At 40.1% G+C, this 18,201-nt stretch overlaps 1 protein-coding gene across 1 annotated transcript; it reads right to left on the bottom strand.

The window, feature by feature from the left end:
- Positions 1-2,866: 2,866 nt before the first annotated feature.
- LOC132554501 (golgin subfamily A member 6-like protein 2) lies at positions 2,867-4,033 on the bottom strand. Its single transcript, XM_060218810.1, has one exon. It carries the CDS (start codon positions 4,031-4,033, stop codon positions 2,867-2,869), a length of 1,167 nt encoding a protein of 388 aa, XP_060074793.1.
- Positions 4,034-18,201: the final 14,168 nt, after the last annotated feature.

The following is an 18,201-nucleotide window of genomic DNA, read 5'->3' as shown; positions in this document are numbered from 1 at the left end:
ATTCACAAGTTATGAAAATACTGAATAGACAATAACTTCGACAAGGGAAGTAACTCTGCGGATGCTATTTTTATCTTCAAAGTAGAATACAGAGTATTCAAGCAAAAAATTAGAGGCAGATTTTTGACTTACATAAATAAAGGCAGTAGGCCTGGCATCAAGATTTTCTTTTCTGAAGGATTTGGAGTGAAATATGGGCCCTATTCCGAATTGCAATGCCCTTATTTTTCCTCAGACCATGCATTGAAACTCCAACATTAATAATAGTGTAAGAATTTCTCTAAAAAATGGATGTACTCTCCCATGTACAACTAATTAAATTACTGCTATGGGTACTGATTTCTGGTTTTTGCTGTAAGAAAGTATATCTGGAGAGTAGTAAATCTAACAGTTATGATTAAATTCAAATGTCTGATTTTATAAATTTCCCGAATTTTATATTTTCCAAAGTCATGGCCCCCGTTCCCAAAGTACAGAGAGAGAGGTAGGGAGGGATTATAAAAACTGTGATCCTGAACGATGTAAACGAAGGAATAGAGTATCAGCAAGGTGAAGATGGAGCAAATATTGAAGCTTCTACATCTGGTTCGCTAGAATGTTTTATCTTAATCGCACAGTTGTAGCTGCGACTGATTTTATAAGTTTCCTTGCAAAATGTGCCTCAAACAACATGTATGTGTCAATGTTAGCCTGTAGTGTGAGAAATAAACTTCCGCCTCTGATAGCTTTATGATCATTTCAATCATTTGCAACATCTATGCACAGATTTTTTGACAGGTTCACGGTTAAGTAAATAAAATATATACCTCGAAGGTACGCTGAGCCTGCGTATATCCTAATTAATTACCGACGCTGCAAATCTTCATAATTTCAATAAAATGCACCTTTGGCTTTGAATATCTGTGCAGGTCATACCAGCAATAGCCTAATTTCTGTATGGAGCGTTTAATGAAGATAGTAAGTGGCTATATATAACGTACCTGACGGCATTTAGCGACGCTCCCGTTCTCCCTGTTGCATCTGTGACGTTGCGGGCCAACAAAGTTGAAACGAGACACTGGAGGGGAAAACATGGCTTTTTCTGCAGGAAAACAGCACACCTTTTCGCGTCTAATTTATACCCAACTCGACTGATTAAATCTGTTTTTTCTTACACTATAGTTATCGTATCAAAGGGAGACCCGCATCCTTAACACTGTATTGTCAAACTTTTCCATTGAATAGTGTAAAACTGAAACGAACACGGTGAGACGCCGGGTCATTTTTCGAAACTTGAAACCAAAATGCACTGATGTGTTATAATCAGTTAAAAAGAAAAGTTATCGTTCTGTGACGTTTACAAAGACCCGAGATGTATACTATATATTTCTCAGTGTTCCGTATATAACATCGATTTTACTATTTAGTATATCATTAGCCAAGTAAAGTAATGAGAATCAGTTTATTATTAATATTTCACTTGTTGTTAGCAGAATCCATACTTAACACGCGCAAAAAGGATTTACTTGTGGAGGATTCCACTAATGATGGTAAATCTTTGAAATCACCTTAAGTTTATGTAAGATATCGACGGAAACTTATATTATTATGTATTCAGGAGTAGTTGTCGACTAAAATCAGCTTACATCAAATAACGTAATATTATTATCCTTACACACACACACACACACACACCCTCACCCACTCTCACTCACACACACAAAACAAAAAAAAACAAAAAACAACACTTCTATCCAAAATGCTTCCCACCAAACTGTATAATAAGCATGATATAAATTCAAATGGTCAATTGGGATTTTTCCATTTATGGACAGCAACAATCCTGCATCCCCATCCCATAATGTTCCTATGCAACAGTTAATTCGATATTCAAGTGTTTGACCCATATCACGATTTTCGCAGGTTGATGGAGATTAAGGGGAAGTTTTATGGTCGTCATAGTTATTTCATTGAGAATGTTGTATTTCTTTGTGTGATACGATACTGGTGTGTTTGATGCCCACTACACTGGGCCTAGTGGTTCCGTTCCTGTTTACCTGGTTCTCATTTGGGAACGTGCCATTACTTACTTAAACTGACCAAGGTTTACATGGTGAGAGTCGTCGTTGAAGCAGAAGACGCTTATTCTTCCTGAATACACGGTCTTATTCTACTTGTACTTTTTCAGGAGTCACCGTGTAAATATTTCTTTTCTTTATATTTTTTCATGTTTTCATCGAATTTGGGTTTGAATTAAGTTTTTTTTTGTTCTAGATGTCATTTGTTGCACTTCCGTGGTTTTTGTTCGAGATGTAGATTGTTATATTTTCTTTTAAGAGTGATATTAATTAACCTAAAACAGAATTGTATCTTTTCACAATCCGCAAGAATCAAGTTTGATATTTTGATTAAGAAATGTTTTCTATTCGCCACCAGAGACTTATACACGTTATTGACCTCACGTGGCTCCATGAAGACTTCGTTTTTTTTTTCTTCAGATTTTACCCTCCGTATTTGAAGCACCAAAATTCATCACCAGTTATATATGTGATGTTGAAATGAAGCGTTCTTTTATACTGTTACTCGAGAACATTGAGATGGTGATGTGAAAACTGTAGAGCAACACTAAGCAAAACAATTCTGCCAGGATGTTGTTTATGTATACCTGTACCTTCAAAGGTAAATCTTGGTACTTCGATATGACACGGTTCATCACAAAAGCTTAAAAAACCCAGATTAACAAACTCCCTCTCCATAAATCTCCAGCACCACTCCCCTCCATTCACCGTAAATCGCAAGCATCACTCCCCTCCCTTCCTCTCCGTAAATCTCCAGCACCACTCCCCTCCCTCTCCGTAAATCTCCAGTACCACTCCCCTCCCTCTCCCTAAATCTTCAGCACCACTCCCCTCCCTCTCCGTAAATCTCCAGCACCACTCCCCTCCCTCTCCGTAAATCTCCAGCACCACTCCTCTCCCTCTCCGTAAATCTCCAGCACCACTCCCCTTCCTTCTCTCCGTAAATCTCCAGCACCACTCCCATCCCTCTCCGTAAATCTCCAGCACCACTCCCCTCCCTCTCCGTAAATCTTCAGCACCACTCCCCTCCCTCTCCGTAAATCTCCAGCACCACTCCCCTCCCTCTCCGTAAATCGCAAGCACCACTCGCCTCCATTCACCGTAAATCGCAAGCACCACTCCCCTCCCTTCCTCTCCGTAAATCTCCAGCACCACTCCCCTCCCTCTCCGTAAATCTCCAGCACCACTCCCCTTCCTCTCCGTAAATCTCCAGCACCACTCCCCTCCCTCTCCGTAAATCTCCAGCACCACTCCCCTCCCTCTCCGTAAATCTTCAGCACCACTCCCCTCCCTCTCCGTAAATCTCCAGCACCACTCCCCTCCCTCTCCGTAAATCTCCAGCACCACTCCCCTCCCTCTCCGTAAATCTCCAGCACCACTCCCCTTCCTTCTCTCCGTAAGTCTCCAGCACCACTCCCATCCCTCTCCGTAAATCTCCAGCACCACTCCCCTCCCTCTCCGTAAATCTCCAGCACCACTCCCCTCCCTCTCCGTAAATCTCCAGCACTACTCCCCTCCCTCTCCGTAAATCTCCAGCACCACTTCCCTCCCTCTCCGTAAATCTCCAGCACCACTTCCCTCCCTCTCCGTAAATCTCCAGCACCACTCCCCTCCCTTCCTCTCCGTAAATCTTCAGCACCACTCCCCTCCCTCTCCGTAAATCTCCAGCACCACTCCCCTCCCTCTCCGTAAATCTCCAGCACCACTCCCCTCCCTCTCCGTAAATCTCCAGCATCACTTCCCTCCCTCTCCGTAAATCTCCAGCACCACTCCCCTCCCTTCCTCTCCGTAAATCTCCAGCACCACTCCCCTTCCTCTCCGTAAATCTCCAGCACCACTCCCCTCCCTCTCCGTAAATCTCCAGCACCATTCCCCTCCCTCTCCGTAAATATCCAGCAATACTCCCCTCCCTCTCCGTAAATCTCCAGCACCACTCCCCTTCCTCTCCGTAAATCTCCAGCACCACTCCCCTCCATTCACCGTAAATCGCAAGCACCACTCCCCTCCCTCTCCGTAAATCTCAAGCACCACTCCCTCCCTCTCCGTATTCCTCTCCGTAAATCTCAAGCACCACTCCCCCTCCCTCTCCGTAAATCTCCAGCACCACTCCCCTCCCTCTCCGTAAATCTCCAGCACTACTCCCCTCCCTCTCCGTAAATCTCCAGCACCACTTCCCTCCCTCTCCGTAAATCTCCAGCACCACTTCACTCCCTCTCCGTAAATCTCCAGCACCACTCCCCTCCCTTCCTCTCCGTAAATCTTCAGCACCACTCCCCTTCTTTCTCCGTAAATCTCCAGCACCACTCCCCTCCCTCTCCGTAAATCTCCAGCACCACTCCCCTCCCTCTCCGTAAATCTCCAGCACCACTCCCCTCCCTCTCCGTAAATCTCCAGCACCACTCCCCTCCCTCTCCGTAAATCTCCAGCACCACTCCCCTCCCTTCCTCTCCGTAAATCTCCAGCACCACTCCCCTCCATTCACCGTAAATCGCAAGCACCAATCCCCTCCCTTTTCCGTAAATCGCAAGCACCACTCCCTCCATTCCTCTCCGTAAATCTCCAGCACTACTCCCCTCCCTCTCCGTAAATCTCCAGCACCACTTCCCTCCCTCTCCGTAAATCTCCAGCACCACTTCCCTCCCTCTCCGTAAATCTCCAGCACCACTCCCCTCCCTTCCTCTCCGTAAATCTTCAGCACCACTCCCCTCCCTCTCCGTAAATCTCCAGCACCACTCCCCTCCCTCTCCGTAAATCTCCAGCACCACTCCCCTCCCTCTCCGTAAATCTCCAGCACCACTTCCCTCCCTCTCCGTAAATCTCCAGCACCACTCCCCTCCCTTCCTCTCCGTAAATCTCCAGCACCACTCCCCTTCCTCTCCGTAAATCTCCAGCACCACTCCCCTTCCTCTCCGTAAATCTCCAGCACCATTCCCCTCCCTCTCCGTAAATATCCAGCACTACTCCCCTCCCTCTCCGTAAATCTCCAGCACCACTCCCCTTCCTCTCCGTAAATCTCCAGCACCACTCCCCTCCATTCACCGTAAATCGCAAGCACCACTCCCCTCCCTTTTCCGTAAATCGCAAGCACCACTCCCTCCATTCCTCTCCGTAAATCTCAAGCACCACTCCCCTCCCTCTCCGTAAATCTCCAGCACCACTCAACTCCATCTCCGTAAATCTCCAGCACCACTCCCCTCCCTCTCCGTAAATCTCCAGCACCACTCCCCTCCCTCTCCGTAAATCTCCAGCACTACTCCCCTCCCTCTCCGTAAATCTCCAGCACCACTCCCCTCCCTCTCCGTAAATCTCCAGCACAACACTCCTTCCCTCTCCATAAATCTCCAGCACCACTCCCCTTCCCTCTCCATATATCTCCAGCACCACTTCCCTCCCTCTCCGTAAATCTCCAGCACCACACTCATTCCCTCTCCAGCAACCCACTCTCTGGTGTGCTGTGTGACAGACTGGACTGGGATGACTACGGTTATTCACCAACCGGCGTCTCTCGTATTCAAGATACTAGATATTGGACTAACTAGGTTCTCCTATACCTGCACCACTTGTGAGAATTTAAGTATTGTGGTTATATTGAGAATCAGCTGGGATGAAGTGTGATTTATTACCGTGTACTGACCCATATCTTACCTTTTACAAAATATATACATTTTGCCTATGTATATAGTTCTTATCGTATTTATAACCTACATATAAGTATATCAGGTCTTTAATCATATAATACAAACATTTATCGTGACTGGGTGACTTTTGAAACGAAAGGTGATGATTCAGCACAAAAATGAATAGGAATATTAGCGGGAGTTGTATCAATGTTATGGGAAGATGGTCACCATCTCGCACTATCACGAACATGGCAGTGAAAAAACATTAATTCTGAAATGCCCGTTTCTATATCAACTTAAACAGAAAAAAAACTTATAGTGTCAATACATGTGGATATAATGGTTGTTTATAATATATGTCATTCACGTGTACAGAGCATCCATTCCTATTCACATGCGTTCTTATGATACTTGCAAAAAAGTGTAAAGAAGATAAATATTTTTCAGTGTTGCAATTTTCTATTTAGAGTTGAACTGTCTTTTCATTTGATGGTTATCAAAAAAACCAAATGTGTTGTGCTTTAGTTCAGAATTGAGAGTAAAAATTCAAGAAAAAAAAATCCCGAAACCCTGGAAAATACATAGAAGTTAGAAAAAAAACATAATTAGTAAGGTATTAATAAATAAATGAAAAAAAAATCAATCAATCAATCAAATAAAAGAAAAAGAAAATACATGGAGATTTCTGATAAAGTACATGGAGAATTAGACTATCTGTTCCGGAAGGGTAAGCGTCTTCTGCTTCATCGAAGACACACGCCACGTAAAAACGAGGTTAACAATAACGAAACAATCACTGCAGGCATACCAACGAGCATTTCACACATCCACCCACCAGCCTTCTATCATGATATTGGTTACAAGCCCCTGTCACCTATTCTGATCCCACAGAGGTACTTCTCCTTGTTTTACTCTCCAGTGATAATAAGCTTGACAGACAATGGGGGCTGAGAGGGGGGGATATCATCCCTTTAAGACAGTTAAAAGTCGAAATTTACAAGTCGCAGACAATAATCTTTGCGTCTAGTGAGGTTAGTATAAGACGACGTTAAAAGATCTGATATTGAAAATAAATGGTTATTAATCTACATGGTACCTGTAATTAATGAGACTCGTGAATCGTTTCAGTATACTACCCTCCTCATTATAAATAGGTTTTTTGTAAACTTAGCTGAAATACAAAAGACTAAGTTTTTTTTGCACAAAATAAGCAAGGGTCAATAAGTAAGCACACTGCAATTGGAGTTTGGAGCTAGTAACCACAATGGCCAAAAGGGCAGTTATGATCTGGATAATTTTTTTATATAAAAAATTAACAGAAGTCTGTAACTCGTATCAACAGATAATTTAAATAGATTTACCCACAAGTCAACTTGGGGATTGAAAAGTTAAGTACGTTTTCAATTTAACAAATCTCACTTTTTAAACTTATCAAACCACTGTGTCATAACCTTTGCTCAGCATTCAAAAACTAATTGAAAATATGTTACATGTAGGTACAAACAAATAACTTACAAAAAAGAAATTCGGGAAAATAGTTTTCTAACAGTATGAAAATAAGAAGTGTGTACTTACAGAAATGATGTCAAACATTTAAAAGTCATATTAATAGGAAAATAGGCCTTTAGAATCTAAACTTGAAGCTAATGATGTTTTATGCGAAAATGACGTAATACAGTATACATGTAATAATCTAGTAATTTAGTATCAAAGTCTTACCCGTGCTTGTCCATTCCGACAATCACCGTGGTTGACTCTTCCACCAGATCTTAAATGGTAGCTTCTGATTTGTCACAGAGATGCTTCTTTAATGAAGTACGATTGTTCCTATTAACTTGCAAATATGGAGGTAAGACACATAGGTGTTATCAGGACACCACAGTGTGAATGTCAGTGCCAGAGTCAAACATACAGGATGAGAAAGAGACGAAAATTTGTAGGACATATATTCCCAAAAAATTGTAAACCGCCAGTGGGAGTTTGCACCACAGAACAAACTCTCCTCGTATGGAACATCCATTTGTACATAGTTCATCAGATTTCCGTACATCCGGAGGATTCGGACAGGTTGTTTCCTTTCTGACACAAACTGACCTTGGCTTCCTCTCAGCGTTTAAAACATTTATAACAAATTACTGCATCATCAACTATTGATTTGTCTGCACCTTCTTCTGATTGAATTGCATAAACAACTGGTGGTTTGCATCCTTTGTGAAGATCACGACGACTCGCCATACAAGTACGTGTTATTGGAGGCGGTTAGTTAATCATATGATAGCCTTAACATATTGACAGCTGGTATATTATCGTGTACGTTTGTCTGCAAAACTCTGACCATAAATGCCATGATAAGATAGTTCAATGCCATGTTTACTTTTCTTATGCAAGCTTTTGTCTTAGATTCGTTACTGACAAAGTAATCTGTCAAGTGAATCAGCCATTTTGAAAGCGAGCCCTTTCCATGTCCGTAATGACAAGTAATGGCCACCCGTTGAACGGTACTACAAATCAAACTTATTCCTGATTAGTTTATATGATGTCACTGACATTCTGTTAAAAACTTTCACAAATAAAAAACAAAACAAACGTATTTTCTGTATGTAAAACTGCAGTTCTGGATAAAAAATTTTAATTCACCCAAGAAAGACAGAGTTAACTCCCTTCCACCTCTGCACTTTATTCCTGAACATGTAATTTTAATATACACTATGCTGCTATGAATACACCTAATTATAGGTCGAACTCATTCAATCAACTTTATCTTAAAGTTAGTATACATTAATGATAAACGCAAACGGGATTTCTAAGAAAAACGATATGCTTTTCTTTCCTACAAATTGAATGCGCATTTTAACTTTGTTCTCTATAATTAGCTTAAGGTTCATGACCCTATCATACGTTCAATTTTTCAAACACTCACAATGTTTTTGGTTTTTTCCCCAACAAAACAAAAACAATTAACATGGGTAAAGAAAGCGATACTGTTGATGAAGGGTTGAAATTGTATCAATGTCACTTAAAAATGCATACAACAATAACTGCATTCACTTGAAGAATTGTTCCAGGTAAAAGGTAAGATTTTACCATTTGCCAAATTAAACAGTAGATGTAAGCCCGCTTTAGAAATTAATGGTGAAAATGATGGCATGGAACGAAATCCGGAAACTTTTCTGATAATATTCAACTAAGTGGTCTATTTCATAAGTCTCGTCATTATCATCGCATAAGTTCATGACCCCAGCATCCGTTTTTACTCCCTAATGAAACTGGCTGTTCACTATTGCAAAATGTCTTCCTTTTACTCCAGCATCTAATATCTCTTCATAGAAAACATTTTTCAACCGGTCACATTACAACTTCAGTCTTGGCAACGGTATCTCGCTTCAGACTTGAAAGGCTGATAATGCCCAAAGTTTCATTCCATTACCAGTAACATACTCCCTACATCACCCATTACCTGTAACATACTCCCCACATCACCCATTACCAGTAACGTACTCCCTACATCACCCATTACCATTAACATACTCCCCACATCACCCATTACCAGTAACATACTCCCCAAATCACCCATTACCAGAAACATACTCCCCACATCACCCATTACCTGTAACATACTCCCCACATCACCCATTACCAAAAACCTTACTCCCCACATCACCCATTACCAGTAACGTACTCCCTACATCACCCATTACCAGTAACGTACTCCCTACATCACCCATTACCATTAACATACTCCCCACATCACCCAATACCTGTAACATACTCCCCACATCACCCATTACCAGTAACATACTCCCCACATCATCCATTACCAGTAACATACTCCCCACATCACCCATTACCAGTAACATACTCCCCAAATCACCCATTACCAGAAACATACTCCCCACATCACCCATTACCTGTAACATACTCCCCACATCACCCATTACCAAAAACCTTACTCCCCACATCACCCATTACAAGTAACATACTCCCCACGTCACCAATCACCAGTAACGTACTCCCCACATCACCCATTACCAATAAACATACTCCCTACATCAACCATTACCTGTAACATACTCCTGACGTCACCCATTATCAGTAACATACTCCCCACATCACCCATTACCAGTAACATACTCCCCACATCACCCATTACCAGTAACATACTCCCCACATCACCCATTACCTTTAACATACTCCTGACGTCACCCATTACCAGTAACGTACTCCCCTCATCACCCATTACTAGTAACATACTCCCTACATCACCCATTACCTGTAACATACTCCCCACATCACCCATAACCAGTAACATAATCCCCACATCACCATTACCAGTAACATACTCCCAACGTCCCCCATTACCATTAACCATACTCTCCACATCACCCATTACCAGTAACACACTCCCGACGTCACCCATTACCAGTAATATACTCCCCACGTCACCCATTATCTGTAACCACACTCCCCACATCACCCATTAACAGTAACATACTCCCCACATCACCCATTACCAGTAACCATACTCCCCACATCACCCATTACCTGTAACCACACTCCCCACATCACCCATTACCAGTAACCATACTCCCCACATCACCCATTACCAGTAACATACCCCACATCACCCTTTAACAGTAACATACTCCCCACATCACCCATTACCAATAACCATACTCCCCACATCACCCATTACCAGTAACCATACTCCCCACATCACCCATTACCAGTAACCATACTCCCCACATCACCCATTACCAGTAACCATACTCCCCACATCACCCTTTAACAGTAACATACTCCCCACATCACCCATTACCAGTAACCATACTCCCCACATCACCAATTACCAGTAACATACTCCCCACATCACCCATTAACAGTAACATACTCCCCACATCACCTATTACAAGTAACATACCCCCACATCACCCATTACTAGTAACATACTCCCTACATCACCCATTAACAGTAGCCATACTCCCCACATCATCCATTACTAGTAACAAACTCCCCACATCACCCATTACCAATAACCATACTCCCCACATCACCCATTACTAGTAACAAACTCCCCACATCACCCATTAACTGTAACATACTCCCCACATCACCTATTACCAGTAACCATACCCCCTACATCACCCATTAACAGCAACCATACTCCCCACATCATCCATTACTGGTAACAAACTCCCCACATCACCCATTTCTAGTAACAAACTCCCCACATCACCCATTACCAGTAACATACCCCCACATTACCCGTTACCAGGAACCTTACTCCCCACATCACCCATTACCAAAAACCTTACTCCCCACATCATTCATTACCAGTAATATAATCCCCACATCACCATTACCAGTAACATACTCCCCACATCACCCATTACCAGTAACATACTCCCCACATCACCCATTACCAGTAACATACCCCCACATCACCCGTTACCAGGAACCTTACTCCCCACATCACCCATTACCAAAAACCTTACTCCCCACATCATCCATTACCAGTAACATACTCCCCACATCACCATTACCAGTAACATACTCCCCGCATCACCCATTACCAGTAACCATACTCCTCACATCACCCATTACCAGTAACTGTACTCCCCACATTACGCATTACCAGTTACATAATCCCCACATCACCATTACCAGTAACATACTCCCCACATCACCTATCACAAGTAACCATACTCCCCACATCGCCTATCACAAGTAACCATACTCCACACAACACCTATCACAAGTAACCATACTCCCCACATCACCTATCACAAGTAACCATAGTCCCCACATCATCTATCACAAGTAACCATACTCCCCACATCATCTATCACAAGTAATCATACTCCCCACAACACCTATCACAAGTAACCATACTCCCCACAACACCTATCACAAGTAACCATACTCCCCACATCATCTATCACAAGTAACCATACTCCCCACATCACCTATCACAAGTAACCATACTCCCCACAACACCTATCACAAGTAACCATACTCCCCACATCACCTATCACAAGTAACCATACTCCTCACAACACCTATACGTCTATATCATAGTGGTTACTAGTTTCTGCTCTGTTGGTTTAAAATATCAGACCACAGTCTTCACATTTAGCCGATATATTGAAAGCGAGTACATATGCTGTGATACTGAACACCAATTTTGTTTAAAGATCATCATTCACCATGTGTAATAGTATATCAATAGTGTACACTATACTTACATCAAATTATACAGGAAAGAATAATTTTCAAATCAAATATTTACTGTCTGAACTTAATTGTTTTCGGATTGGTAATAGACGCTTACTCCTTCACGTTTGAATTTTCAAAAGCAAACATTTTGTACACCTAATGTTACAGATCCATGATGTCCGTTTATGAAATATTGAAAACCTTTCATATGCCTAATTCAAATACTTACACGCAGCTAATACCCACAATACACTATTAGCAATGGATGGTCGAATAACACACCGGAAGTGACTACACACAAAATTATTGTCAATAATGACTTCTTTGTAATGAAAAAGTGTTACAATTATATTAATGATGAACCTGATTGTAAATTGTTTTGATAAGTTTTAAATTTTGTGTTTTAGTTTCTTGATTGTCTGAATTTTTCTTTATCCGAAATATTGTGAGATAGGTTGTCAGCAATGTCTAATATCGATGTTTTACTGCCTTGTCAAGAATAACTTTGGCTGCGCGGCAACCCGGACAAAACTCATTCCTAAGCATTAAACAATGGACACAGAAACACTGATATTTCCATCCCTTTGTCATGAAATAGTTTAGTTCCACAAAATACAGTTTTGATGTGTTGAGGGGGAGGGGGGTGTGAAAGAGGGAGGAGGGAGGTGTCATGAACCTTCACTTAAACAACAGAAAAAAACTTTTGTTCTATTATTCGAATTTTTGAATTAGTGAATATGTAATAACAACAGAATGGCAATGTTGAAATACCCTCCCTAACATAGAACGAATTATAAGTGATCTCTTCACAATTCGCCATTTCCAATTGACCTACCCGAAATAAAATATCCGCGGATTTCTGGTTCAGAGTTAGATGAAGGTAACACTTTTTTTCTTTTGATTACTTCATTCTCAAACACTTGGTCCCACAACGCTAATTTTTTCATTGTTAATTAGTAACTAATACATCGCTGGTATAGTAAGTCACTGATTACCTGAAAACAATAGCAATGAAGAAGATGTATATATATATATTGTAATGGTACTTACCTACATGCATTTTATGTACTCCTTTATATACGTTGTCTACGCACGAGCTCGTGGCATTTAACACGCGTCCTAGCATCGCAAATTTGAGGTGAAACTCTCGAAGTAATTGACGTTTCATTTTTTTTTCATCTATGTACCAGACACAGAGAGTACTGCGGTCAAATCGCGTGTCTGTATACACGTAACACAAATATAAGTAATATCTCATTTAAAGAGCGACTCACTATCTCTAGTTAATATCCCTTAGTTTATTCAAAATACTAGATCTGTTGTAGTACATTCTTTACTGCTGGAATAACCATCGCATGGTTACCATCGTGGCACTGAGGTTACCATCGTGATACAGGGGTTATTATCGTGGCACTGAGGTTTGCACAAAGGTTACCATCGTGGCACTGAGGTTACCATCGTGGCACTGGGGTTACCATCGTGGCACTGAGGTTACCATCGTGGCACTGAGGTTACCATCGTGGCACTGATGTTACTATCGTGGCGCTGAGGTTACTATCATGGTACTGGGGCTACCATCATACTATCGTGAAACCGGAGTTACCATGCTGGGGTTACTATCGTTATACTAAGGTATTAACATCGTGATACCATGGTAATCATCGTGATACTTGGGTTACCATCGTAATACCGGGGTAACCATCGTAATACCGGTGTTACCATCGTGATACTGAGGTTACTATCGTGATACTAAGGTATTACCATCGTGATACCAGGGTAACCATCAACAGCATACATTGAAATGTTTGTTTTAATCAATAAATCATAACAATGATAGAATCAATACCGTAACTTTATATTCATTTCACGATAATGGAAAGTAAGAAGGACGAAGTCCAAGGTTTGTATTCTTAATGTGATAATCTATCAGTCTATCTGTTATAAACACATATAACCATCAGGAAGGCGTGATAATACATACGTGGAATGATGACCAACTTACAATAATGACAGTGTTCAGCTGTTCAGTGGTTGGTTGGTGCCATTTCTACTTTTTCGTTTTTTCCATTGTTCAATACACGAAAAGCAAAACTGGTACTTATCATTCATCAGAGATTGCAGACCAAACACGAGTGTAAACGAGAAAGATGAATGGGGGTAAATCTACATCTACAGCTTTAGGGAGCAAACATTATTGGTCGGAAGGGAAAACATCATCAGCTGGGAATCAAACACTTCTAAAATAATTATCGCAAGGTGCATTATGGTACGTGGTAAGGAACTTCAGCTCTGATAGAGATCGCATCTGTGACTGTTATTTAACACGTAAGACGTCTACTTTGACCGAAATCAAGTACTTCTTATCCATGCTGGGCAACATTGAATGATTACTGATAAAAAACCCTTGGGTGTTCATTGTTTAACGGTTTGATCCAGAGCGTTTTTTTTTTTTTTTTTGGCAAGAAAAGTTATAATTATATACAATATCATTTTCACTTTATGTCCGTCATTTACACACCCACGTTAAGCCTGCGTACTTCACTTCATTAACAAAATATGTGGTTGCACGTGGATTCTGGACAGTACTTGTTTACATATTCTGCTCGAGACATATAACCACTTCCGTTTTAAACACTCTAACTTCTGGCCACACACTGAACCTATTGACTTGAGTTTTCAGTATGTCAACAAGGTACAATTGTCTGTTGTATTGAGAGCTCGGATAGTATGTATCGAGGAGATGTCTCGAAGTAATACACAAGCATCGTGTTGGCGGGAATATGTCTGTCTCAAACGTTTAATGGCTGCAATTTTCAATAAAAGACCTGTTTTTCTTTATTTAAATCAAACAGGATGATAGAAAGAAATACTATTATTCATTAACATGGTCACATCATATAACTTAACCGGAAGTGGTGTTAGAACCACTTCCGGCGAATCCTTACATTTACACTGTTGTCTGTGGTCACCACCCGTAGTCTCGTAGTATCCATGTCCACCAGGGACTTCAGTGTTGGTCTTGACTGTCATTCCGGCATAATTTCGCTTCCGCTCACTTACTCTTTCAGGGATATATATAAAGAGAGAGAACTGTATGTCGCTACATAGTGTAAAATGCTTGTCAACTTTTGATTTGGTGAAGATTTGATTAACAAATAAGACCAAAATTAGAGAGCCTTATCTAACTGGCAAAATATTGGGACTTTGTTCCGGTCCTATGTCACCTGAAATTATCATACTAACTTAAAGAATATTTTTCACACCACTGGAAATATTCTTTTCATCTTATACCAAATATTCTGGAACTGATAGCGCTGTTGGTTAGAAGGTTTGTGGTTCGAAGCTCCCTACCTGTGGCGTTTTGTATTTCTCGGAAGCTGAGAAACTGTGCTGACATGGGTGTTTTTGTAGGCATGGCAATTTACCCCAATTGCTTTAAATGTCACGCGACGTGCTTCCCGTATGTTGTTCAGTAAGGTAACCACCAGCTGTTACAGCTGTTCTAAATGATCCAGGCTGTTCAAGCGGCGACACACCAAACAAAATACACCAAATAGCAGATCTTTTTATCATTTCAGATTCTTGACTAATCTTAAGATTCTGAAAACAGCTCTCCCGATTTTACCTGGGAATCTTCATCATAGATTCTGTAAGCAGATCTCCTGATTTTATTTAGTTATACTCACCATAAATTTTGAAAGCAGATCTCCCGATTATTTCTGGGAATCTTCACCATAGCTTCCGTAATCAGACCTCCCTGTTTTATCTGTAATTCTTCATCATAGATTCTGTAAGCAGATCTCCCGATTTTATCTAGAAATGTTCACCATAAATTCTGTAAGCAGATCTCCCGATTTTATCTAGAAATCTTATCATAAATTCTGTGAGCAGATCTCCCGATTTTATCTAGAAATCTTATCATAAATTCTGTGAGCAGATCTCCCGGTTTTATCTAGAAATGTTCAACATAGATTCTGAAAGCAGATCTCCCGATTATTTCTGGGAATCTTCACCATAGCTTCCGTAATCAGATCTCCCTGTTTTATCTGTAAATCTTCATCATGGATTCTGTAAGCAGATCTCCTGATTTTATTTAGTTATACTCACCATAAATTTTGAAAGCAGATCTCCCGATTATTTCTGGGAATCTTCACCATAGCTTCCGTAATCAGACCTCCCTGTTTTATCTGTAATTCTTCATCATAGATTCTGTAAGCAGATCTCCCGGTTTTATCTAGAAATCTTATCATAAATTCTGTGAGCAGATCTCCCGATTTTATCTAGAAATCTTATCATAAATTCTGTGAGCAGATCTCCCGATTTTATCTAGAAATCTTATCATAAATTCTGTAAGCAGATCTCCCGATTTTATCTAGAAATCTTATCATAAATTCTGTGAGCAGATCTCCCGATTTTATCTAGAAATCTTATCATAAATTCTGTAAGCAGATCTCCCGATTTTATCTAGAAATCTTATCATAAATTCTGTGAGCAGATCTCCCGATTTTATCTAGAAATGTTCAACATAGATTCTGAAAGCAGATCTCCCGATTATTTCTGGGAATCTTTACCATAGCTTCCGTAATCAGATCTCCCTGTTTTATCTGTAAATCTTCATCATGGATTCTGTAAGCAGATCTCCCGATTTTATCTAGAAATGTTCACCATAAATTCTGTAAGCAGATCTCCCGATTTTATCTAGAAATCTTATCGTAAATTCTGTGAGCAGATCTCCCGATTTTCTCAAGAAATCCTCATAATAGATTCTGTAAGCAAATCTCCCGATTTCACCATAAACGATTCTTAAGGCAAATTTCCAATTTCATCTGAGAATCTATAAGACTGATTCTGCAAGAAAAAAGTGTTATTTATATGCCGTTTGCCATAGAATCTAAGGAAATGAAACTTTATTTAAGCTTTTTATGATAGATTTAACAAGCAAACGCTTATATATATATTGCGTGTATGTTAATACACAATTCCAAATTCAAAATAGATCATAGGTCATAGGTCATCCGGAGACAAGGGAAGTTTGCTCTGCACGTGGCCGGAAATCTTTACCCGATAATGTTCCGAATGTTCTTCGAATGCTATCCTCCTTTTCACACATCCTGTTTCCGGTTTCCAAGCCTCAAGATCGTACATTGCATCACCTAAATATTTGATGAATTACTGTGAATCTTTTGTGATTTGATTTATGATATCATTCATTAAGTTGAATCAATAATTTCAAAGAAATGGAAACCACGACAAACCATTTTTGGTCACTCTTTGACCTTTCTCTTAATGACGCAGCAACTTGGCAGCACTCGTGGAAGTTCACGTGAGACACTAGTTTAATAAAATCCACCTTTCGTTTTTATAACGTCAAATGTAAGTGGAAACCTTCCTATCTATTTGTGAAAAAAATCCATGAAGAATTTCATTCTGGAAGCAATTAAAATTACGCAGAAGTACATGTACCTGGAAAATGAACTATCTTCACTGATGAATTTGTCGAAGTTATTTACTCTTTTGAATGTATATATCTAATAAGAAATAAAAACATTCTATATACAGTAAAATAGTTAATCATTATGATCTAACTGAACACGTATGTATGTACTTAAGGAGACTGGTATACGTATACCAGGCTGGCGTAATACTCTTGTAAGTAAAATAGTATATTGAGTATATATATTACGTGCACGATTTTAAGAAAAAAAAACCTGCTATACTTGATGAACCGTACTTACAATCCTAGTGTTACCAGTGTCACGATTTAGTGCTGTTATTTAAATACTTGAGTCACACACGAATACCTATTCTCTGATTTGCTCTCTTTATATTCTGATTGGCGTATGGCCCTACATAGCATAATTTTCACAAGCTATCCACCAAAGTACAATGTACGATAATTTTTATAAAAAATTTCATTACAACTTCAACGATTGCACTATGCTAAATCACAATAATTCTGGAGATTTTTTCCACAACACTTCCCTGGTTTTAACAATTTTCCAGAAAAAAAAAGAAAAATGTACATCTTAATCATGTGATGTTTATTTGTAATGTGTAATTCATAATCAAAAATCATTTTACTATACGGTATTGTCAGTTTCCCCAAATAGATATGATAAAACTAATAAACAAATAGTGTGCCAGTTTATAACATTACAATTACTATCAGCTAATACTGAAGTCATATAAGTGTCAAATGGTATTTTACATCCGGAAGTAAGCTACACACTTGCCTTGGTTACTTTGGTGAATCTGGGCATGCGCAAGTTTGATGAATCATTAAAATTCTCACTATTTAGAGGTCGCGGAGA

Source organism: Ylistrum balloti, unplaced genomic scaffold (genome assembly GCF_031769215.1).
Source record: "Ylistrum balloti isolate Yb309-2 unplaced genomic scaffold, AGI_CSIRO_Ybal_v1 Utg370414, whole genome shotgun sequence".
Classification (NCBI taxonomy): Eukaryota; Metazoa; Mollusca; class Bivalvia; order Pectinida; family Pectinidae; genus Ylistrum; species Ylistrum balloti.
Note: the sequence above shows the minus strand (reverse complement) of the source record. Positions and strands in the feature narration are given on the sequence as shown.

Excerpts from the sequence above, each read along its gene's own strand:
- LOC132554501 (XM_060218810.1), bottom strand. The coding sequence starts at position 4,033 with ATGGAGGGGAGTGGTGCTGGAGATTTACGGAGAGGAAGGGGAGTGGTG.